The sequence below is a fragment of the Dicentrarchus labrax genome, unplaced genomic scaffold (genome assembly GCF_905237075.1).
Source record: "Dicentrarchus labrax unplaced genomic scaffold, dlabrax2021, whole genome shotgun sequence".
Lineage (NCBI taxonomy): Eukaryota > Metazoa > Chordata > Actinopteri > Moronidae > Dicentrarchus > Dicentrarchus labrax.
Genome location: NW_026136715.1, coordinates 10,632,992 through 10,659,249, shown reverse-complemented (window position 1 = coordinate 10,659,249; position 26,258 = coordinate 10,632,992). Strand labels below are relative to the sequence as shown.

The window sequence follows — 26,258 nt, the reverse complement described above, 5'->3', positions numbered from 1 at the left end:
AAAAAGAATGACATTATTCAAGATAATGTTAATCAAGAACATATCCTTTTAATTTCCCTTTTCAATTATTTTAACGTATTTAACTGTATTTGTCTAAAAAGTAGAAGATGCTTTTTTTATGAATAGAGAAAACATAATCTAAGAAGGGCAAATGGCGAGAGCTAACAGCTTAAGCATAAAAGCCAGCATCAAATGCAAAAACTTCGGAAATTCAGCTGTTTTATGTTTGCATATGTGGAAAGGGGATTTCCTTTTTTAGCCACTAATTTAACTAAACCCAGGAAGTGTTTTTTCTACAGTGAAGTGTTAGAGTCTCTGGTCTGAAAAATGATAGTGGTTATAGAGTTTCACTTCTATAACTAGACGGCAGCTCCAGGCATTTGAAAAAACAAAAGCAGCTGCTACTTATCTCTTTACTGAGTCAGAGGATGCTTTTATTATCATAATTAAATCTGAATACTAAAGCGCCAATTCCTTTTTTTTTGGCAGTCTAATCAGTACAAGAAGGAGGGAGACTGATAGCTGATGTTTGGGAGGTGGAGGGCCTGCAGGGCTACTAAGATGCTGTAAGACAGCATACAGTACATGCGTGTTTAAAAAAGTACTTGGATGAGATGCCTGAAACTACCAGTTTAACTAAGCCCAACTAAGAAGACTGCATGGTGATCACCAACAGTGAAGGCAACTTATACCAGTGTATTCTCATTATAAACTGCAACTGCTCCGTCCTCACCTGGCTCTGTTTGAGCACTGAGACCTGCTTCTGCAGCGAGATGTTCTCCTCCTCCAGCTCGGTGTAGTCTTGCAGCAGACGAGCCTCCAGGAACTTGTACTCCTTGATGTCGTCACGCAGATGATTCCTCTGGAGCTCCACCATCTGGCTGTTCTGTGGGGCCAAATAAGATAGACAGAGGGAGAAGAGGAAGAGCTGTCAGTGACCAGCATTTCAATCTTGTTTGATTGAGTGTTGGAGAGACGGCCATTGATTGGATATTGTTGCTTTAGTGTAACTGTTTGTGTCACACTGCCTCTAAATCTTGCTAGATAAGGAAGGGCTCCCATCTGGCCAAACCTCTTGTGTGTGTGTGTGTGTGTGTGTGTGTGTGTGTGTGTGTGTGTGTGTGTGTGTGTGTGTGTGTGTGTGTTTGCCTGTTCATGTTTGAGAGGGAGGTGCCAGGTGTCTCTCCGGGCAGTGGGCCACAAGTGTGCCCGCCTGCCAGCTCTGATGGTACCAAAGAGACTGAAGCCTACTTATCTCAGACATTCAATGGCCGGGAAGCACTGTAATGGTCTAATTTTCTAAAGAGGGGTTAGATTAGCGTTTGTGAAAAGCAAGCCTAATCAGCACAATTGAGGAAGTTGTGGAAATTAAATTAACCTGAATTTCAGTTGGATTTCAAAATCTGAAATCTTGACCATTTTCCATTGATATGTGCTAATATTTTGAGTTGCAGTGAAGCAATATGCTATTACAGGTAACAAACAGATAATTGTTTTTAAACAAAGATGCATCATGTTCTTTTAGCAGTTGTTGCAATCTAGCACTAGTGTTTGAAATACAGCTGGCTCTGTGTTGCTAGGAATGCGTTAGGAAATGCGTCATTAATTATATAAAGGTTACAGAGGTAAGAGACTTGCCCTTCCCCCCACTTGTAGACACTGACACTTAAAGCCAGAAGGATTCGATCAGCCCTACTGAGCCACCTGTCCCTTACTACCTCGTCTATTGCCCTGTTTAACCCTCCATCCTCTTCTCTCAAGGTTCGTCACTGGCCTCCTACCGCTGCTGATTGGGGGGGGACATCTCAGCCGGCGGCTCTTATAGAAATAGATAAAAGCTCTGAAGTAAAGAGATACTCTCTGAAGGAGGGTGGGCCTCACTCCTTTTGAACTGAATAACGTGCACATGTGTGTGTACGTAATGTGAGAAAGACGGGGGAAAAGCACTTGAAATAGATCTCTGTATTCAACACTGTCTGAACTGACCTTGAATGTTCATGTATGCAAAGCGAGCATGTAAGTAAAAGTGTGTGTGCAGGTGAATTTGATGGCAAAACTCCAAAGCTCAACCCACAGGCACGCAAACACATAGCTAGTGTTGTTATCTCCTAAACGGGTACCGAATGAGTGTATATTTACGCGTGTGAGACAGAGAAGAAAGAAGTCTCTGTATCTACAATATGGTTAGGATTTGCATATGTATGCGTTTGTGGCTGTGTATGTGTGTATGATGCGTGTCTTTCTCTCAGGAGAGTTGGCAGTGATAACCTAATACCAGAGGGACAATTAGCCTCCCGATCACTTGCCAGGTGGCCCCTTCCTCTCATGCCGTCACCATGTGGCCACATCACAATCCCTACTCTCGGATCATTTCAGCGACCACAGGAAGTCAGTCCTGTGAGACTTTCTCATATCACCACTGCCTAGAGACTGAATACACATCAGTAATATTACTTGTTGAAATAGAGTGGGTAATAAGCTGGTGCTGACAGGTATCCTGGTTGGTAAGAAACACCTTTTAATAAGTAGAAGATCACAACAGTGACGTGCTCAGACCCCATTAAACACAATTTCCTAGTCACACGCTATTCATAACCGAGTACTGTATTACATAGTCATACAGCTCTAGTGGTTTAGTTAAACAACAGTGATTCACACTCCAAAATATCTATCTCAGGAGATTATCACACAACAAAAACTATTTGTTTTTGTTACTCTCTCTGTAATTCAAATTTGATTGCTTATTTGGTTTACCGAGAGGAATTCATTGACAAAAATGATGTTGCTAAATCTGATGAGAGTACACGCTCCTCGTTTGCTCTGTGTAATAATTAATCACTATATGCAGAGTTGAGGCTGACGTTTGAAGATGCATTAATATTCATCAGGATTTCGCACATGTCTAATGAGCGTGGGTGTTTGCTGTGCGAAAGCCCTGATGTTAGTGCATTACTGCATAATACATGAGCTTACATATGCAGATCAGACCTTCAACTAAGCCTCTATACAGTAGGCCTGACTTCTGAGAGAGCACTGAATTAAAGCAAAATTGAAAAAAAAGAAGGAAAAAAAGGAGCTGGAATCACTCAAACCATTAACAGATTCAGGTACTCTAGTTGTTAGTTTTAGTGTATCAGACAACATATACAGAATTCAGCATACTCATCATATTGCTGGAGTAATCCTTTGTTTTTAACAACAAAGCTGTGCCAGCTGGTTGTTCGGGTCTTTTCCTGGCCAGGGTTATGTGCCTCAGCTGGAGGGTCGGTGCTGTTTGGTCCCAGTGAATACAGGCCACCAGTGAAACTGATTAAGGTCCTCGTCCAATCTGATTACAATGCACACCGGGGCTTTGACCTTTCCCCTAGCTTCCACATCCTCTGCTACACTCAACCCCTCAGAGACTTGAGGGTGGGGGGTTATACTGCCCTGCTGCCTGACAGAAGTTGATTAGAATAACCTCGTTCCTGCTATAAAGTGTGAATAACATTTAATCATAGGGGCACACTTCTCTCCTGGGAGTGCTTGTGACAAATTTTGACTGTGTGTGTGTGTGTGTGTGTGTGTGTGTGTGTGTGTGTGTGTGTGTGTGTGTGTGTGTGTGTGTGTGTGTGTGTGTGGCTGGTTAGATACTTGGGTGAGGGGTGAAGGCTATCTGAGGTGCCACCATAGGCCTATGTGTGGTCAATGATGACCCCCTGCCTGCTGTCACTGCAGGTGATGTCTGGACAGCTGTCTGAATAGAACCACACACATACAGACAAATGTGTCACTTGCATGCCAAGTGAGTGGCAGTGAACACACCAAGTTGTCCAGCCTTACCTCAAACAAGGCGTGATATTAAATGCTTAAAGGGAGAACTATTGCATGCATGCGTAAATTCATGATAAGACGTAAGAGTCTGTGTCATACAGTGCTGCAAAATGTCACGAGAGCACACATTTTTGTGGGTCAGAGCTTTTTCCAGCTACTGTGAACTCTCTCACTTTCAACTCTAAAGCTTTCTTTTCACCATTAAACTGCTTTTGACAGCATAGTGGGGCTGAGCCTGCTTAAATCTCACTAAAGCTCTGAGTAATTTCTCAATGTGTTTGAGTTGCTATAACCTCTACATCCATGGGAAACAGCTCCATCACTTAGTAAGCCACGGTGGCAAAATTTCAGGCTTAACACAAGTGTAGATTAGGAATGTTTTAATGCTTTGTTAAAGGCTCTGCTCTGTTCTTAATACCGCCAGAGAAGCAAGCTTGCATTTCTGAAAAAATCCATATTTACTAGCTTCTTACCACCTTTTTGGTTTTGGTTCCCTTGAAAGTGCTGCCCAGACTCCCAGATGGCGGAAGACTGTATTACTTATATAACAGCAAAGAGACTCAATATAAATTCATATTTTTCCTTTATCGTCTTTCTCTCTTTCACTTTCACTCCACTGACCTCCATTTCACTCTCCATTCTGCTCACTTTGCACTTCAGTAAAATGCACATGCACTGGAATTTCTTGTCACAAATTACTATTCCAACAATTTGCAGAGGCGTTCACAGACGGTATGACACTCTTTTTTTTAACCTCCTTCTTTCTTGGCTTCTCTCTCTAATAGCACTGACCTCCATTTTGCCATTTCACCAACATCACTGCTCTCATTTTTCCAACCCCCACCTCCCCTCTCCGCCCTCAGTGTGTCAGCGTGCTTTATAGACCATGTGTCACAGTCACAGTTGAATTCCTTCCTCATACTGAGCTTTAGTTCCATCATATCTATCTATCAGATAAAAAGATGCAGACAGGGACTGCCATGTTCACTTCTGCTTGTAGATCTCTACAGATAATGTGCTTAAGAGAGCACTTTAAGAGAAAAAAAACTTTATGTGTCCTGTAGGCTCTGCAGCACGTCAAGGTCACGTCAGACTTAGTTAAATCTAACTCTACCAAGCCGAGCCCATCCCGAGATTACCTTCCGGAGAGACGAGAAATGAATCACAGATGCAGTACAGCTCAACCCCCCATCAGTATAGCTTTAGACAGAGCAAAGGAATAATGAAGCTCAGGGGCCTATTGCTACTGTCAGAGTCGAGAATGTGGGTGAAAGCAGACCTGCTTTTATCCTCCTCCTCGCTGCAAGCAACTGTCATTCTATTCAGCCTACCCAGGCTCCATTAAGGAGAAAAAAAACTCAGTCAAGGTCACACTTTTCAATGAGATGACAATTAGAAACTAAAAAGTGAAAGGGACCCAGTGGGTGTGCGTGGCTGATGGTACAGTACTCTGCCCAGTGTGTGACAGTTGAAAAGCCCACAGGGTGAAAGTGTGCCTTCGTGCACTTAACAGTGAATTAGTGATTTTGAGGTCATTTGGATGAGAGTGGAGAAATGCACACGTGAGCACATTTACACCCATTAGACTAAGTGAATGTGTAGGCCTGTTTGCATGTGTGTTGTTGATTTATTAGGAGCAATTGATTCGGCATGGAAAACCTCTTTGGCGCTGTGAGCCAGGGGCTTAAATCAAAAATAACTTACTTTCAGAGCTTCCTTAAGGACGATACCAAAACACAAACATTATTAGGAATCAATGGCAAATCTTTTTTTTTTAAGGGCAAAAACAGACATCAATCTGTTGAAATGGGTGGAAGATTAGGTGACGTTGGCGGCTGTGGCCAGATAACCCAGATAACATGGAGGCTTTAGAATAGGTTGTGGGACATTCAATAGTAGATAATGGTTGGTGCAGAAATGTACATACAGTTTTTCACACCTCTTCTCTCCCTCTACTCATTATTTTTAGACCTTTTTCTTTCTATACTGCCCCTTCCCCCAACAAACACAGGACAAGAGGTGATCAGTCTTGGTACAAATGTCACAAGAAATAATAAGGCAGTCGACATCAACAACCCTGAGCCCTCTAGGAGTCTCATTACATTAGGCTCACGTCAGATGATCATAACAGGGAACAAAGAGCAAACCTCCTTGGATCCCTTTACCACTCAACTCTGACCTTTCTATAATCAAGGTAAAGCTTCAGCACTGCCATGACAACTGCTTTCCTGTCCATCTGCTCCACTGTTCTGCCACTGAAAACCTTCAGCCTTGCGCTCTAATTTCTTCTTATTGCGATACCAACAATGGACTTCCTCTCAATGAGCTTAAACTTCTGCCCTGTTTTGACCTTTTAAACTCATCCCATCAATGCAGACGACCCCCCTCTCTCCATCCCCCACTTTTCTGTCAGGTGTTTAATCCAGCCAATTGAAACAGCACTTAAATCAGTGACTGACAGCTCCATCCACTGTGTCAATGAGGTCGAAAAACCAATCATGTTTAACATCTGAATGGCCTCCACATTATGGTCAATTGACAAAAAGCAAAACACCATAATTTATGTGTCTGTGATGGGAAAATGGCCCATGCAAGTGAATTATTTCAGGATGACAGTTCCTAAATGGAGGGAAGGCAGCAGTTACTGTGTCAACACAGTATCCCAAGTGATGCAAATGTAGAAAGGAAGTACAGCAAGCAATCATGAGGTGGAAACAAATTTAATTTTCTATGAGCCTGAACAGAGAGTAAAGACTGACTGTAATATACTGATAACATGTCTCAGCATTTTTATCTTTGGCTTTGCTTGATGATTTTCTGAGAGGCAGGCAATGGGGATCCCCATTCTGTGAGGATAATGGCAGCCATCACTGAAGGCACATTCCTCTCAAGACATGAGATTGAATTTAATGAAGTCATGCCTATTAGAGTGCGCCTCCTTACAATGTTACAGGCTCTTTGTGGAGGTTTAATCCTGTAGACCACACCGTAGCAGTGAAATATGTCTTATCGGTGCTTGGGGCTAACATTCGAGTCTTTGGCATGAGAGAATGCCTGGGAGGTTTAAGTGTGACAGAAATATCCAGCTGAAATGCTGCAACTAAATGGTTGTGAATGAACTGGTCTATATAGAGACAAAAGCCATTTTACACCAAGAGAAGCTTCCAGACCTGTGGAATGGCAGAAAGATGACATTATCTAGTGACTGATTTGCGAACGCCGCACAGTGAAATTACGTTTTGTACGTCTATCACAAGTCTTCTTTCAGCTGCACTAATGCCATGAAATCTCTCACCCTAAATACATCTTAACTTTACAAAGGAACCCATGTAGAGGCAGGGGCAAAGAAAAAAAACAAATTTTCAACCAAATACAAAAGGCAACAGTTACAGCCCAACTGTCTGTTGCATTCACTGATGAAATTGAGTCATTCAGTCAACCTCCTGACTCAATATCATTAGCCATGCTGTCCCAGAAAAGCAGCACTGTCTACCACTGGTGCTGAATTTACTCTCATTAAGCTTTTTCTCCTTCTCCAACGGATTTTGAGCCTCCTCCTCTTTCTTTCGTACCATTCTCATCGTCTCCTTGTGCCCCCCCCGCCCCCATCCTTGCCTGAGCTTTTGGGCTAATTTGAAAGCTAGGACACAAAAGCTTCTTTCAGCCCCGTCAGTCTGGTCACAATGCCAGTCTCAGTGCCCATGCTCCCTCCATTTGCCTGCCCCACACACTGCTCCTCGCACCCGCAGAAGTACCATTAGAAGGGTGTCATTATCTCCCATACATGGGGCGATTTACACTCCAGCCCCCTTTATCTAGCCAATTAGAGCTGGCCGGGGCCCATGGCACTGCATCAGGGGGTTTATAATGGGAATGGCACCTGCAGAAAGGCCATCCTGCAGGCCACCAGTGCAACACCAGTTACACCAAAGCTGTAGATCAGATATGCAGCAAACACTGTATTCCCTTTTCTCTTGAATTTTATAATGAAGATATAAAGAGTAAATAAACACAGCTGGGAGGTTTAAGAGGACTAATGTTTCTGTAGAAAGTAATCATGCAGGCAGTAAAGTTTTATACAAGGGAGCTCATGTTCTGTTTCAAAAACATGTCTGGTGAGACACATCTGGTTTCCATAATGCCCAACTTATACCAACTTAGATGCAGAGCTGAGCAGCAGCTGACCTAATTATAGTAGAATCTGGAGCTTTCCCGAACTTAAGTTGTTGTGAGGGACATGCCCAAGTCTTCTTCATTAATCTCAGTAAGTAACGCTGCTGACATCTGTCTCAAGCAGTGCCAAAGATTTTAGACTCACTCATGAAGGGAGCCCCTTTTTAACCCAGCCCCTCTCCCAATTACACTAGAATTACCAACTTGACCTGTAAAACGGCAGATCAGCGAAATCTCTTGTGCACAAACACGGAAAGATTTGGAACACTGATGGGTTTAACTATCACATAGCAAGAACATTATACAGAGAGGGGAGAATGGAGAGACCGGAAATTTAAAAAAAAGTTCTGAATGTCCTACCGCATGGGTGAGCTTGTATTCAGTGAGGGGCACCAAAAGAACCAAAGAAACCCTGAAACAACTTAGAACATACAGTTAAGGCAGCTCTCTGCTGGTGCAGTTTGTGATGTACCATGCACCAACCTAGAGTTGTGAGCTTTAAATAAATCAATTTAAATGTAGCATGAGTAGTCAGTTCCTCTCTTCTCACATAGCCAAACTCCTCAACCCCCCCCCACCTTTATAGCGAGAAGCTGTGTCAACCTATACTGTTCTCCTGTTAATTCAATCTCCTCATGAGCAGCCCCATCACACAACACCACACATGCATGGCCACTGGCAAAGGCGCACAACCCACGCACTCCACTGCACTCTTGTCTCTTCTAATGAGGTCAATTAGCTGTGAGTATATGTAAATGGTAGCAGTGAAGAGGTCAGACATTGTCCAAAGTGGGACGCAGACAATGAGAGGTTTGCATTAGGATAGTTAGGAAAGCTTAAAAGAGTAGTGTAGATTAATATGAAACTGTTTGCTGGAATGTGTAAAGGGTATGCTCTGATTTCGGGAAATGGCACGGGCATGCTTCTGCAAATCAGAAGGCTGGTAAAGGGCTTGTCTGAGGTGAGTTTTTATAATGAGGCATGTCACTAATGTCACAGCTGGGTCAACAGGTTAAGCGCCGATTGTCATGCAATGGTTCACACAAATTTAAGATATTAACTTATTCATTATTCATGTAGGATCATGTCATCTTCTGCATTAGAGCAAGTTTCCCATGGCTCTGTGTTTTTCCTTGATCTGTAATTATACCTCCACCCTGTATCACAAAAGGAGTTCGAGGACATGCTTGAAGGCAAGGTGTTCCTTCAGTAAGCCTGGTCTTTGTTCTGTACAGTGATTACAGTATGATTTGTCTAATCTGAGCATGTCATAAACAGACCAGTTATTGACTCTGCAAATCACACCCTACATAATACAGGCTTAGACAGCAATATTGAAGTATCAGAGGTGAATTATTGTAAGTGCAGTAATTATGCAGCACTCCATCTTGCCCTGCAGCCTCTACGAAGACAACTCATTTGCCTCTTCATTTGAAACTCTATTCTTTGCACCATAATAATAATAAAAAGTGAAAAGCTGTATGTGCCAGTTTCCCCATGGGCTCAACTTAGAGTTAGATATTGATCAGTGATGAATATCTGTTATGTTTTCTGCAGCTTCAGACAGACAAATAGCATCATACGATAGTATCAACAAACACGCCCGTTGTTTTCAAGAGCTGCAGGCAAACAAGAGCAGACACAACCCTCCGTTTCAAAATTTCCAAAGTACTGACGTAGGAAAAAGGCCAGCTCAATAGTGTCTTCTGATGAACAGTAATATTCTTTGAAGTGACTTTAACCAGCCCTTTTGTGTTGATGTTCAAACATCATATGTGCAGTGTGTGTTACAAGACTCCTATGATTGATATACAGCTGACTGAACTGAAGAGATTCAATAGTAACCCTTTTTAAAAACAGTTATGATTCTGATTGTGTATCCCCCTACTCTTACCTCTCTCATCTCTTGGGTGATGGTGTTCAGACGTTCGTTCTCAGACTGGGTATTGGTGAGGATGTTGCGTGTCTGGCGGAGCTCATTCTGCAGCTCCAGGACCCTCTGCTCGTAGTAGGCCTCCTTACAGGCCGACTCCTGGATAAGAGACTCCTCACGGCTCTCCCCATCCGCTGCCACCTTTCTGTGGTTGGAGTAGGCTTGTCCAAAGGCCTGGAGATACAATAAAGGAGGGAAAGAGCTGTTGGTTAGACGCCATTGTGCTAAGAATTATGGGAGGATGTGTTGGTAATTCATTGTTAATACTATTTAGCAGCATTAACTAGCTACTAAAATGTTTACTATCAGGATTGCAACTGACAAAAAGTAAGCTTTGTTATTCAGCCATTGTAAAGTGACATTAATCTCTAATACTGTGGTTCAGCTGGGGACTGGGCCTCAAAAACCTCCTAAAATACTGCCGTCACCCCGTAGGGATAATCAGTCAGGCTCCATCTGGGCCGCATCATCTAGTCTTCCCCCTCGTTCCCCCTTCTCTCCCTCCCCTACGAGCAGGATGTTGGCCTCCCCTGCACGTGCTCGGCAGTGACTCCACAGATGGGGAAACCAAACAGGAAAAGTAGAGCAAATGGACTAGTGTCTGGGTGATCACGAGAAGCCTGTATGCTAATGCTCTTAATACCTTAGGAGATCATAGCAGAGTACATTATTTGATTTTTACGGATTTCCTGAGGGGGATGAAGTTTATGAAGATTAAATAACTATGGAAGACATATAGGCATAGGCTTTTTACCTTCTGTAGGGGGATATTCTCTTTTGAAAGGCTGAGAAGAGTTTCACTATTATTAGTGTTGCCTTAATCTTGACCTCAATTTGTTGATGGCCTGCAAGGCAGCAAAATATAAACAGAGAGACCCACAGAGAGAGAGAGAGAGAGAGAGAGAGAGAGAGAGAGAGAGAGAGAGAGAGAGAGAGAGAGAGAGAGAGAGACACACACACACACACACAGAGAAAGAGTCCTTAACTGCAGCAGAATCTAGGTTAGGCTACTCTCTCCCTCCTCAAAATAATAACCCCCTTGATTACAGACTTCATTTCCAATCGTGTAACCACCAGCAATCTGATGGAAATAGTGATTCTCATCTCGCCTCACAGTTTGAGCGCAGGCAGTAATCTGAAATCACCTGAGGCACTGAATCTGACCTTGTTTGCAGCTGCAGCGCACTCTCCCTTCTCTCTGACCTGCTACCCCCTTACATCTGCACGTGACTCGCTGCTGCAGGATTTTCTCTGTTTGACTGCGTATCGTATTAATCCCAGTAATTCCTTTAGAGAAAGGGAAAAGCTGGAAATTTGTATTAGTCGAACTGGCCTACTTTCAGGACTTAGATGAATATGTGGATGTATAAAACTCGTTTAATAGGTTACAGGAGCGTGTGACATCATGTCTTGTGCAGGGTGGCTAGAATACCTCTCAAATTCCAGGAAAGATGGCGGTGCAAACTCGGAGATAGAAAAGATGAACAGATAAACTCTCACAATGAGGCACGATATGCTGTTTTTAGAAGCAGCAGCAGTTTAAAATGGTGCTAACTTTGTCAGTAACACGAGGAACCTCAGATGTTCTTTCGGCAAACCTCATTACAAACAGAGGAATTTAACTGAAGAATGTCACAAGACTTATTCACTTTTACAGATGAACTGATATCTGCCAACGTTTTCAAACCAGTTACAGTACATCAAATGCCAACTAAGCTAACACACTAGAGTTGAAATTCACTGATTAATCCATTTGTTGATGATTGATTAAAATATGATGTTATATTCAAGTAAAAATGCCAAATATTGCCAGTTTCAGCCACTTTTTGTGAGGATTTGCTGTTGTTCTTTATATTATATGATAGTAAATGTAATATCTTTGGGTTTTAAACAAAAAAAAAAAAAGCAATCTTTAATTTAAGGAAACTGTGATGAACATTTTACACAATTTTCTGACATCTCATGGAAGCAGTAGATTAATTGATAATGAAAACACACCTTGACTGGACAACCTGCATTTAGTATAGTGCTACACAACATACAGATAAATCATCTTCACTATAAGACAAAAAGCTAGTAATCATAGTACCTTAACCAAGTTCGGTAGCTTCAGAAATCTTATAACCAAGGATCACATGGCTGTTTATTGACGTCCATTATGTATGAGTCAAAAAACAGTAACGGTTAGTCATTCAAATAAGTCTCCTCCTATATTTGTACCACCTCCCTCCTCACACCATCAACTAGCAGGTGACTGTATTTGATTATAAAGTCATAACAAGAGACAGGATTAAACCAATCAGAAAGCAGGGGAATCCCATCATTACAATCTTGGTGCCTGGTGGAGGAGACTCCAATCAATCCAATCTAAGAGGTCTGTCCTTCAAACCTAGAACCCTCTACCCAAAACCTACTGACCCAAGGCCTTTAATCTCAACTCCCCAAGCGTGGGTTTAGGCTACTTTAAGGGGAGGGTAAATTGGGGAAACACGCGACCAAGCTTATAATCCCACATTGAGCTGCCCGCCCAATTTATAATTCATCTTTAGCTTGCCATATGTCAGTTTTTTTTTTTTTCCTACAGTGGATATGTGAGCATGGATTATCAATCTCTTGTAAAGCTAATCAAGAGGGGGGCAGGGGGGGGACTGGATTTCCTATGGCTAACAGTATGACACTACATAAGGAAAAATCTATAATTTAAGAGATATATTCCTCTACAGAACCGGATGTCTCATTCCAGATGAGTGCATACATTTCAATCTGAGGTTAGACACCCTGCTAGGCTAGTCTTTATACTTTGGGCTGCAACGAGGAGATCAAAGTGCATAATCACTGTGATCAAAAGCACCATGTGATTGAGGAGTTCATAAAATAAGACGAGTCACCTCTGATCTTAGTTCTTTTTTCCGGAGCTGTCAGAATTATTTACTTCCCCATACATTGCCCACGCCGTAACAGCAGATCTGACTACCCTAGTCATAAGATTAGCACATGAAAATAAGGTATAAATAAAGACTCTTGTGTGGGTTCATGAATGCAGAATAATTTAAGGAAGGACCCTGTTGCTATGCCTTCAATTGTTGTTTTAGGTGAAGCCTATATAAAAACACTGGTCTCCCTGGTAATGAGGTTATTTTACACCCTGGTTGTTAGACTCAATCGACTATCTGTAATTTTATATTTCAGCAAAACAAGTGTTGCTACAACAGTGTGTCTCTTTAATAAAAGACTGCTTATGTGTTTTTGTTCAAAGCGCGTTGGAACAGGGTGTAATCGCTGTGTTGTCTGACAAAGTCCACTGATTAGAAGGTGAGACAAATCAGCAGTCAATCACACCTTTTCATCTCCGTTCAGTAATAAAAATAAAAGAAATAAAACACTGGGTTCTGAAGGCTACAGCCCCGCTGCTAATGTTCTACACCTTTCATGGTGTAGGAAGTTCAAGAAGGGAGAATTTAGGTCGCAGAGTTCACTCAGCTCAGAATCCTCCTGTGCACACTACTCTGATCCGGTGAGTCAAGAGCACGAGGGACATGGGCTTTGGGTTTCTGGCAGGGAACAAACAGATCAATACTGCCAGTCTCAGAAGCCCTGTGGAGCTGAAGTAAACCAAATCTTAAATTCTATTTTCAGTTTCTGTCTTGCTGGCAGAGAACAGTGATTCTGTGGGATGAAGTCAGAATAGTAAGTAGGTAAAGATATATACAAAGATATGGTTACTGCTGACCCACTGGAGTAGAGAATAAAATCAATGGGTACATTCAAGTCAATACACACAGGCCTAACTTTAGTCAGTGAGTCCTTTTGAAAGCCTGCCTTAGGACCAAAAGCCAATTAGAAAAGTCACTGGATTTGGATCTGATTCTTCTATCTCTGGTCCAGCTATAATCATCTCATTGTTAGTTTCCATTTAGCCCCCTGTGGTCTCACAGTCTGGATCTAATGGGAAAGCAAAGCTTGCTGAACAAAGACCTGGAGGAGAGGCAGACATAAATGGAGAAATGGAAACAGGATAAGACATAGAGAGGAGTCATTCAGCTTCTTTGTTGCTGAGCCAGACTGAAAGGAGCTGAACACTCCATCCGTGGAATCGGCCTAGAGAAGAAGTTAGCCTTATCCTGGAACTAAACATGTTAGTGAGTGAAAAAAGGAAAAAAATAAAAAAAAGAATAGAAGAAAAAATAATAATAATAAAGCCAATACAACTCTTATCTAGTGAGAATATTTTTGGCGAACATTTTAGGGTGTGGGGGATTTAAATCTTACAGAACAGAATAAAAAAAGACAGCAAAATGGCTTCCCTTATCCAAATACTGATTTTGAGGCATAATGCTGACATGATAATCTCACTAGATGATGCCAGACAGGGCACAGCAGGACATGCCTACTGTGCAATACCAGACAACACAACCTCAAGATGCAGCAGTGCGATATGAGAATGCATTTGGCAAGACTTGTGGACCAGAGTGGGCTGATGATGAGCTGAGATTTTCCAGTCTCTTCAGCAGCATTCTTGTGCTATGACAAAGACGCTGCTGTGACGAATGCTGCACAATATAACACTATGTAATCTAGATCAGTTTAGTTACTCATACAGATGGCCGGAGTGTTGGGGTTGACCATGCATGCCAAAGCAGTGTTTCAGCAAACACTGAGAGCTGGTCAGTGTTCGTTATTGTGGGCGACTGCGGAGGAGGAGAGGTAGAGCGGGAAGAAAGAAAAAAACCCCACTGAATGGATTCGCCTGCCTCGTGAATCACAGCTCACGTGGAGTCACAGTTTGTGATGATAAACAGAGGCATGCTCTCTTTCTCCCTTTCCATCTCCATTCACAGGCCACTCCACAGCCAGCGACTTCAAGGGAAACGATTGCTTCGAGGTGTGTGTTAATGCTATATTTAGCTGTCCACTATCAACTGTTCATGATAGAAATCTCTTGGGGGCACGAGGTTAAAAGGCATTTGGCGAACCAGTGGCTTCCTGCAACACATAAGTATGAACTACATCTGCAGCTTGACCCTATTCCACACTAAAAAGCCTAAAAATACTTTACTTAATTCATTTCTTCAGGACATTCTACATCACTTTGTTATTTCTGTGTCAACAGGCTCTATGACATGGTTCTGTGAGGAATGCAAATCATGTCACGTGGCAGTTGGTTTTAGTTAACTCAATAAACTCAGAGCACTGTCGCTGATTAATGCATGTTATGCCAAAGCCAATGACACTTGCTATAATGAGTAACAGAGAAGCTAATTATTTACCTCAGACTTTACTCTTCGCTGGGGCTGAGATGGAAATGTAAAAGACAGAGATTCGCTTTCCTCCCTTTAGAAAGCTGTGGCGGTTATGATTAACCCTCGAACTGGTTTGAATTATCCCTTTCTTTACTGCCAATTTCTCACCACACCAGCAACTCAAAATTTTGACATTTTAAGCAGGGATTATTATTATGAGAGGTGTCATTTTAGAATATGTAGAAGAAACTCATATTTTAAGAGCTAGATGTATGCGAGGTGTTATATTTAACAAACAGAAGGAGAAAGGAGAGAGGGAAAAAAAAGAGGGTGTGAGATATGCGAACGAGGGAGGCATAGTTATTAGCTGCTGCCTGGCACAGAGCCACATTGATTCACTGCATAGCATGGAGCTGTTGGGCTATTATTCACACACAGGCCTGGACAATTTCACACACATTTCCAATTTTCCCAGTGTGCCCTGCAGTCAGCCATACTGCAGCACCTGGTACTCATGCCATGCTGAGACTTGCTCTGCCTTCTGAGATAAGGGAGGAAGAGGCCAATGTTCAAAGCCTTGTAGGGGTTCCGGCAACACTGCATGCAACTTGTCAATACATACAGAGGATGCACTGCACGCCAAAGGCATTACTATAGAGAATATAAGAAAGATACCCACATCTGAGTGCATGAACCGTATATTTCCTTGAAAATAAATTATCTAGCCCCAAGTAGATTGGCTGAACGCTATACTCTCATCCTGAGACTTGAGGGACGTGAAACTCCTAAAAACAACCCCAAAGCTGAGCCCGATTGTGGATCTCCTGAGTTTTAGGGTAGGACAGAGAAAGAGAGAAGCCCAGAGGGGATGGAGCCATTGGGAGAAGGTAGACACGTACACTTAAAAAAAAAACACACACACACACACACACACACACACACACACACACACACACACACACACACACACACACACACACACACAGGTCTCTGAGTATGCTCACTGTACTAATCAGACTCATGAGACTCTTTACATGGCTCACTGAAGAAGTCATCCTCAACCATAAAAAATATCAGAATAGCCTAATTGGGCTACAGGAGCTCAGTGATACGAAATCTCTACATAAACTCTCCCTGCTTAAATCGGGGTGTAATGATTAAATGCTAGTTAGTGCTTTCATCAGATCTGGCTAGGGAAAACTACATTTCATATTTTATTCTGACTTCACATAGGCCACAAATCTGAAGTCAACATTAAAGATTCTGTGTGAAGTCAGTCTTTGGTCAGATCAGACCTCAAGTTCAGACACGCTGCTAATCTATATTCATCATATGTCTACACAGACAGGAGCTGAGAGACAATATATCTCCTTTATAAAAAGAGGTGAAACACCTGCAAAAGGAGGACCACCAAGCCCTACCCTGCCATTACACTGTCAGACTGAAGGCTCTATACCGTGGGTGTTCACAGACTGGCTTCTGTGTTATTACAGGGTCGAAACAGTCATTATGCCTCTGGCAGTGAGCTTAAGAACCAGGTTCTGAGCATAGTTTATTTAGCCTTCAGTATCATATGATATATAAATATGAAGGCAGCTTTTACATGTTACAGAATATGTAGTGTAATGAGATAAGGTTATTTTCGCACCACTCTTCAGTGAAATACAAGCTAAGCCTAAAAACAAACCATGTTCCATTATCAACATTTACAGAAAAAGCAGGTTTTAGTGAAGTTAAGTGTTTCCTGAGAAGGTTTGTCTTGACTTGAGTTACAGTTGTTGTTTCTCTCTTCTACAACAAAATGGAAATTGCCTGTTCTGTCTTGCACAACAGGAGAAATAAACCACAAGGTTCAAAACTCTACTTTTGTATTTGTTATTTAATCTTAGCAGTCAATTATTCACAGGGAAGCATCTGTTTATCCCTGGTTGTTTATTGGCTCTATTGTTCAGCTGCTAAATCTGCCACAGAATGGAGGGAAAAGCCAGTCTCTCATGGGAGTGTGATATTCAATAGCCCTGATATATGGCACCACCAAATCGCCGTCTGGGTTCTTTATCATCGTTCATATCTCATATCACGGGACTGTTCCATACCAGCTCCGGCTCTGGGCATTCACAACCTCAATCATTTGCAATGCAAAGACCGCCTTATCTGTGCTTGCCTGTAGTCAGACTGTCGTTTCTCCTTTCTGCCTGTCTGGAGGAGATCTCCCAGGTCCACGCGCCTGCACCCCAGGGGACCAGGCGTCGTTATGGTTACTATGCCAATTACAGTGACAGAGCGAGAGGCGGACAGTAGAGGCAGGACAGGAGGGTGCCATTGACACAGATGGCTGTTTCAGAGCTCAGCCTAGCACAGCCTGCTCTCCTCCCTCTTTCTCTGGCAACAGTCCTCACCCGTGTCCCATGCCTCTCCAATTTGAGATTTGTTTGCACAAAGAGCACACTGGTCTGAGGTTGGTTTGAAGTATTTTTGTTTTTGCTCTTTGCTATCTGGCCAAGCCCACATTATAATAAACAAGCAGTGAATCAGACCGAGCCTCTATTTAGTGTGTAGTTCAGCGTATTTCCCAAAAGACATTACTCCCTGTGGAACCTTTACATATGACTTCCACAGCTGAACAGCCCCTGGTTGTTGCTAACATAAATGACAGAGAAAGGGAGCAGCTGGGGGCGCAGCTGGAGCCAGGCACACACATAAACACACACACATGCATACATTTATGAACTCAGACATACAGACACACACATGTGATTAAAAGTCCAAGGTCAGGTTTGCAGGAAGAATGGGGAAGGTAAAGAAGACATTGATTTGTTTGTGTATTTGTCCGCAGTTAGTTTCTTATCAGTTGTGCAGCCTGCCGCCATTTAACCTTACTACGAATCATTCATTAGATTAAAATGCTGCATGTGGGTCCGTAATGCATTTCCCCTCATCATCCTAGACCACATTAGTGCCAAGACATGTCTAATCAATCAGGCTGAAGCATTGACAGGATGGGGGAGGGAATGCAGAAACTCAATTTGCCATTCCATTTCCATCTAAGGTGCTTCATGTGTTGCCACTTGAATGCAACTATCCAACCACTTCACTTACAAACAAGGCTCAAGTTATCTCCAAATCTCTTCTATTTGCTGTCTCTAACTGTACCCTCCCATCACCCTCCCAAACCCAGAAGATGGTCTCCTGGGCAGGCTCTGAACTTCCTCCCGGCCAGACAGAGAGTAATGATCTTCCTTCCCCATATGAAGTAATTAAATCCTGCATGTGACTGTGTGCATGCACATTCTCTCTACTGGGGTTAAATCATGGGTCATGGTGGCAAGCCTTCCATATGTGGAAATGTCAGTTTGTAAAGAATGAGTTGGGGGGCTTGGTAGCCTCACTGCCACTGTGCAGATAATAGATCATATCTGTGTGCAAATACAGTAGTGAAGGTTAAACATAAAACAGTATCTGTCACAGCAGACAAACAATTGTCTTTGGTTTGCATTAAACAATAGGTTCTTTCATTCCATGTTCATAAAAGACCTGGTCTACTCCACAATACCAATACCTCTCTCTAACAACAGTGCATTCAAATGAAATAATGGAAAAAAAGATGAAAGATAACTAAACATAATGGCCATAAGTCAATGCTGAACAAATTCTGGAAAACAGCTAACCACTCTGGTGGTTATTCTCTATTTAACGTAACACAGCACTTTAAACTCATTAAGCCAGCTGATGGAGGAACCCCTATTCTTCTCCCATCTAAAAGAGAGTGAACTGGTTCCCACAGGAAATGCAGGCATTGCCCAGTGCCCCTCCCATCCGAACCTCTCTCCCCTTCTCTGTCTACTATCCCCATTTCTCAAGGACCCCTGAGAGACGGGCACACATCCAATTAACCCCCCTCCCTTCCCTTGCTCTCTCTGAGCCCAAACTTTAATGTTGTTATTGCTGTACAGGCAGCCCCCTGCCTAACTATACAACTCTGTCTTCTTATCTCCCCTCCCTTATACCCCTTTTCTATTCCCAATTTCTCTCTCTCTCTCTCTCTCTCTCTCTCTCTCTCTCTCTCTCTCTCTCTCTCTCTCTCTCTCTCTCTCTCTCTCTCTCTCTCTCTCTCTCTCTCTCTCTCTCTCTCTCTCTCTCTGCTGTTCAATCATGCCTGAGGGTTTCAAAGCATTGGCTCCATGAGACTCGGGTACGACACACTGAGACAGGGGGACCCAGACCCACTAGCCTATTTTCAATAGGGGCCTGGGGAAGGAGGAGGGGAGGATGGTGGTGGGGAGTGAGTACGGAGTGTGGAGAGACTGTAGGCATACTGCTGTTCTCTGATTGCACTGTGGTGTTGAAGTTAAAAGGACCCCCAGGGCGAAGGGACAACCCTTTGAAATTGGGGTTTGCTAATGTTTGAATAGATGGCCTATTAAAACGAGGAGATGCTTCTCACAATCTGCCCTCTGGTTTAATTAATTTAGGTGAGATGGGAGCTGCTACTCTGCCAGTGAGGAGATAATTGAGATGAGTGGACTATGTAGAATTTCAGAGGAACCAGAGAGGGGTGTGCCAGAATGTATTCATGTAAACAGAGAACACTGTCTGTCTACACGTCATCCCTGATCTCTTCATGCCCTGCAACAAACTGCACAGAACAAACTGCACAACAAAACCCTTCTTTAGTTGGAGGAAATGAGTGGGATGAGTCGTACCCTTCAGATATGTGTGCATGTGTGTGTACAGAGGTGGGGTTGGGGCACCCACCATCTGTCCACTTACCATAGCTACCACATGTTTATTCCTGTTCTTCATATATGCTAATGAGCATGGAGTACTGAACCCCCATCTCATATATTTTGTTTCTTTAGGGATATTGCCTTTAACTCAAGGGGATAAAAATACCCCTAGAGGAGAACTCAATATACTCTACTTATGTCAAAGCCCAGGAAAGTAAAGCATCCCACATGACTTCTGATTTCAAAAGGACATAAACATTTGTCTCTGATTGCTTCTTATGTTTGTTAAGATTAAATAAGATTAGATTGCTGGTGCAGACTTGCAAACCCAACTCTAACCACTTTAAAACGTTCCCAGTGCATCTGGGATATGAGTTCAATCTGCTGATGACAGACATGGAAAAAAAAAAAAAAAAAAAACTACTGATGGACAGTTTTTGAGGTACAAAATATTTTGTGCGATTTAGCCAGGTGACTCTATACAGTTCCCAACAGTCTCTGTTGCCGCGGTAATGGCTAGAACATCGGAAATGCAGCATAATGATGTGTTGATGTTAATACAGTAGGGAAGGCAAGCACGTTCCTCTCCTTAAAAAAAAATCTGTATTGTTGGGATGTATTCTTTGTTGCTCCCTGCTGAACACAGGTGATAGAAGTGACTTGACTGATGAACCTCATGTGGTCACTTCCTCTTATCCACCGAAAAGAAATCCGGACTGATACAAAGCCACATTTCAAATGCTTCCTCTCTGCTATAAAAAGCCAGGCTCCTCACAAGTAAACAGGATGCAGAGCAGGGGGCAGGGGATGTGCGTTCTGACTTCATTTCAATAGAAGGAAGAAGGAAGATTTGATGGAGCAGACATTTGCTTAGATTCAGCATGAGTCCTTATGGTTACAGGAAACCCATAGCAAAGATTTATTATCCAAACACAAAACCATAAACGAGCATTCGGAGAAGCCTTTGACATATAATATAATATATAATTATCATTCTGTGTTGATCATGTTGCTTGTTTTCTATTGCAGAGAAGATAAGGAAGGTTTGTGGATAAACTGATACTGCCCACAGACTTAATCCTAAGACTCTATTCAAGGAGTGATGCCGGCGGGGTTCAAAACAAACTGTCACAAACATATACTCTACCCACACACCTTGCTGATTCATCTACTTATATAAGGCACCTTGTGTCAATACAACAGCCCTACTTGAACTAGTTGACGGTAACTGAACTGTAGAGCAACCCATAGGCCTAGGGCTAACTGGACCATGTGTTTCAGTGGGAAGTATCTATCGCAGACTTTACGTAACGTGGTATCTTGAGTTACCAAATGTTTATACAACAGGGTGTTGTGGAGCCAACTTACCTAATACTGGCAAGCGTTTTTTCCAATACAGGACATGGCCATAAAATAGCCCACAAATCATTTCAGCCAATTTAATACAAACATAACACACTAAATATAAAAAATATCTAATCTGTGGTGATAAAAGTAAAGTTAGGGGTTGGTTTAGGTTTAATCAGTTGGTCAAAGTATAAAATGGGAGGCAAGAGACGCACAATGAAACTACACAATAAAGACAACTGGACATGTAGGCTTGAGGGGATAAGTAGTCATTGTGTTTCTTACACATGCAGCTCAGTCACGTGCATGCACACTGGCTTCTTTGTTGACAGATTTATAATAGTTTATAGTCGTTATGTGGTGTAGGAGAGGAGAAACTGGAGACCGGCCCATTGCCTGAGTGAACCATGTCTTATTGTCGAAGGAATACAGCCATTACCATGACCTCATCCTCTGCTTTTAGCCTGCTAGCCTCCTGCCTGATCTGGCCCTAGTCTTCAGTAATTGGATTACATTGGTAGAATCATGACCCTGCTGGGCTGCCATACCGCTTCTCTTCATGCATTCTTGACTTCTGTAAATGTTTTACAGAAATCTTTATACACAAGGGTATTTCAAAGGGTATACATTTAACAATATATATTATCTGTATCTGTAGGCTTTACAAAATGGGGGATCAAATATAGTAAAAAGATTATCTAATACTTGAATATTTACTGTCGCCAGAAGCCAGAGACACTGAGTCTGACCTGATGACGCACACAAAATTATACTATCCAGTATTCCCTTAAGCAGTCACAATGCTATGCTCTTCTAGCAGTAGGAAACTCAGCAACTTCTGAGAGGCTCGGGGAGAAACTTAGGACCCTCAGTCATGTAAACAGCAAACTAACTGCTACATACTGAACAGTACTGAATAAATGTTCCTTACACTGCCCTGAGCTGAGGACATTACTAATATGTGATTATTTTCCTTTAAACATACTGTACAAACACTCCTCTCCTTATACATGAAACCAAAAACGTTCCATTCCAAGCAGCCCAAACAATTCACCCACTGAGACCTGGAACACTCAAACAGCCCTCCACTAATGCTACAGAGTAAATGTGGCCTACGCTTGAACTATGGCTGGGTGCTGGTGGTATTTTGTATATCAGAGTTAAGGACAAAAGCCTTTAAAATCATTACGGATTAGCAGCAGGCCATTTTACCTAAAACTGGGCGGAATGACTCTTTCATTACTTTGCAATACCATATGGCTGTCCTTCTGTGACACAGAAGGCATCACTAGACTATGTGAGAGGATCTTGCAGATAGACCAGCCTCACTGGACACTTGTACTTGGACACAAATTTCATAGTGGAAATTTCTTTACAAAATGATTGTGTGGGTGGTCTTTACAGTACTTTGCACATCCTTACTGAGGCTGAGATTTATATAGCTGAGTGCCAGGCCTGACAGCAGTCAGAGAACAGATTGCTAGGCTTGGCAGCCACTGGAGTAGGCTACTGGGCCAGGACAAGGAGAACAGGGCAGTTTCCCAAGAGCACCTGACGGCAGCCTTTACCCAAAATGTACCTACCTGTCCCTGGCTATGGAGGCTGCTGAGTCTGGCTGGGCCTGGCAGACTCCCAGACCTCCGTAAGCCCTGTGCATAGCGGCTGGGATTCATCCTCTTAGGCCCAGAGGGTAGGGGATTTGGGACTTTATTTAGTGCCATTTAGAAAAGATTACCCCGTAACTGCAGACTTGCCGTCCGGCAAAAGACATTATGTGTAAAAAGGGCCAATCAGAATACCCCAAACAATGCTGAAAGGGTTAGCATAATGCTAAGTCACAGACAGAAAAAAAAACACAGAAAGAAAAGCACACGAAAGCTCGGTCAAATAAGATGATTGAGTATGGTGTCTTAAATGAGCAGTTAGGAAGGGTTGGGAGTTTGTGATAAGCTACAAGAATGGCTAAAATGAGAAAAAAAGAAATGTATGAGAGTGAGGAATGAGCAGCTGTTGATAAAACATAGCTTGGTGTGGCAATCCGATAATATGAGACTGACTTTATTTATGCCTCTTCATATAAGGCACCAGATGTGTTTTGTGTCCTTCTCGTATTTTCTACTGATGTCCAATCAGCATCCAACCCATTTAACACCATAGAAAGAGCTTAGAGTCACACCAGATATCTTTGTTTAAGGACATTGGGATATATCCTTTAGTGATCTGCCATTTCAAAAGAGACAAAAGTGACCAATCCTTTCAAATGTAACCACAATGGGCCGCCTCTCTCAATCTGTCCTTTGTCATACACTGTTCTGCTGGCATTTAACCCTCTCTTCGTTTGTGACACCCAAGACCTGTTAACCCCAGTTTGCTCAAACACACAAAGGACCAGCGAGCCAAGCACAGAGAACCCAGGTTTTACTGAGCTTAACAATATTTAGGGCTCTGATTGTCTGGGTGAATTCCACAACGCAGTACACAGCTGCCGCTACACCGATAGGAGAGTTTCAGGGGAGGAATACGGGCCGTGTGTGACTGAATGACTTCAGTGTGGTCTCTGACACTCGCCGCAGTGCAACAAGGACCCGAGGAGCTCTAGGCCTGTGTTAAAGTGCCATTGTCTGTAGTCTGAAAAAGAAAGAACCAGTATCAGAAAAAAAGTGAGGCCTGTGGGATGCTCTGTGGGTCTGTTGTCATAGAGGAGGAGGCTAACACCATCCCACCACATACACCAAACCCTCTACAGTTAGTTACAGGCATAGATTAGAAGCAGGATTCGGCACGTCCATCAGAACTGCATTAACGGTTAGAGGTGTGGCACCTGATGTCATCTGTGAGTGGCTTACCTTAAGAATACCAACAACAGCTGAGGGAACAGCACCTCACGCTCTTACACTGCTGTGTAGCGTGTAGTATAATGTCATTAACTACTTTATCTTGTGACTGTGACTGTACTCATATACTGTACTCTGCAATCTGCATGATAACTGGGTAAAAGTCCACACAGCTTTATCATATTTTCACTAGCAGCCTAGCATGCAAGGGTGCCTTTATAACAGCAGTGTTTGAAGAGTGAGAAGCTTATTGTGTAGAAATCAGCTGTTGACTTAAGATATTATACACTTTTCCTTGAGAAACAGTTGCATACTCACAAAGCAATGCATGTTGCAGGTCTCCTGAGGTAGCACAGGGACAGTGGGCCAGGTGACTCACATTCACTAAAGCATATGACCAGATGGATCGCTCCGTCACACCACTAACTCTGCCAGTGGGCTACAGGGCAATGGTGACTATCGCTAAATACAGTCAACTTTGTGCTTTACCTCAGTGGAGTGAAAGAGGGAGAAGATGGACGAGGATGAGGGGACGTCAACATATACAGAACAGTCAATACCTGGTGGCAAAAGCCAGCGCGCAAGCAAATAATAGGTGGAGAATAATCTTGTGGTCGGAGGATGGATGCTGCCCCAGCTACAGGGGTATCCCAATGATAGACCATGAGACATATTAGCCTATACATGCATTATAGCTATATCAGAGAACAGATAGAAACATCCTTATTAATATAATTAACCAATTCATGGTACTTCTAGCCAATTACCATGTATATAATGTACTATTATAGCTAGCTGTGAGATGATCCCTCAGCAGTCACCCACAAACATGCTCAGAAAGTAGCACCTGCTGAGGAAGCAGCATGGCTGCTCAAATTAAGGCACAGAGCTGTGCCGTTACTAAGCAACAGTGGCGCACAGGATTCCTCCATCTTCCTTCCTAAAGAGTGGCATGTATGTGGGGGTGTGTTTGAGTGTGAATATTAGTACCCCGTCAGATCGGCTAAATGGCAGGCAAAGTTTGCTTGCTGTCACAATGATTTCTGACTGGCTGTTTACGTCCAGCATTAGACAAAAGAGTGGTATCTGGGCATTTAAATCACAATGAATACACATAAATCTGAGCTATTTTCTTTTGTGTTGTGTTTGTGCATACCAGAAAGTTTAAAGGGGCTAGGTTTAGGTTCAGTGGAGAGGATCCAGTGTTCAGATACTCTGCAAATATCCCAGACAATCTGTTCAAGTCTCTCTACATCCTCAAAAAGAGAAAGGCCATCCAAACACTGCCGCCAGTGTAAATAATAGTCCAGTACCAAAGAAAACATGGCATTTATACCTATTTTATGTGCTTTTGCAACCTCTGCAGACAAAGCCACACTGGTCAGTTTGACCAACCTACTTCAGACCGTTCCACTAATCAGGGCAACAAAGGACTGTGAGGTTGATTAATTTGACATTTGTCTTTTCACAATGATATCTTAAATTATAAGTTTGGATTTTGAGTGAAAAACAGCCACTGAGATAAGCTATTTTAGCCCCCTGTTGTGACAGTAGCTTATCTTGTATTTGCTCTCCGCTATCTACTTTTTTTCTACAGACAATAAAGAGGAAGTGGAGAGGGATGTGAGAAGAATGTGTTTGTATTTCTCTTGTGATAGCATCATTTCTGCCCTTCATGCAGAGGCTGTGTTGGGGGGTTGGGTAGAGGGATAAAGGAACATAGCTATGGTCTTTATGGTCATCTGACCAGTGATCTACAATCACTATAACCCAGCCCTGAGGGCAAAAGAAAGAAACTCTGTCGCAGCTTTGAGCAAACAATTGAGTTTATTACCCACACAGATGGATGTTTGTGTGCTATTATGAGACAGAAAGAAAGATCAGACACAGGAGTCCAACCAGACTCACAATGAGAGTGGCTTTTTAAAATTAGACTTCAACCAATTTTTAAAAAAAAACACAAAAAATGTCCCACAAATGTCCCCACTTCTTTTTATTTGCTTTAGTTTGCTGCCATAGTTACTCTTGAAGAACGTTTTCAGGCTGTCTATTCTATTCAGAGCTTTTTGCTTTCATTCTTATGTGGCAGAACTAGGCCTTCTTGCCAAAGACATGCATGGGAAACTGAGCAGGAGTTCCTGAGACCTCCTCCTTTGAGCAACAACAACGACAAGAGAGAGGGCCACTGGAA

General features: G+C 42.7%; 1 protein-coding gene across 5 annotated transcripts in view; it reads right to left on the bottom strand.

The window, feature by feature from the left end:
* The window catches only part of LOC127376857 (protein bicaudal D homolog 2), a 43,860-nt gene that overhangs the window by 15,701 nt on the left and 1,901 nt on the right, over positions 1-26,258 (bottom strand). For all 5 annotated transcript variants that reach the window (XR_007887571.1, XM_051424200.1, XM_051424201.1 and 2 more), the window contains exons 2-3: positions 9,881-10,093; positions 734-886 (exon numbers count right to left, since the gene is read on the bottom strand). Coding sequence is in view for 4 of the 5 variants with exons in the window: in XM_051424200.1 (XP_051280160.1) it covers positions 734-886; positions 9,881-10,093 (366 nt within the window). In the remaining variant the exon portion in view is untranslated. The remainder of the gene's footprint in view (positions 1-733; positions 887-9,880; positions 10,094-26,258) is intronic.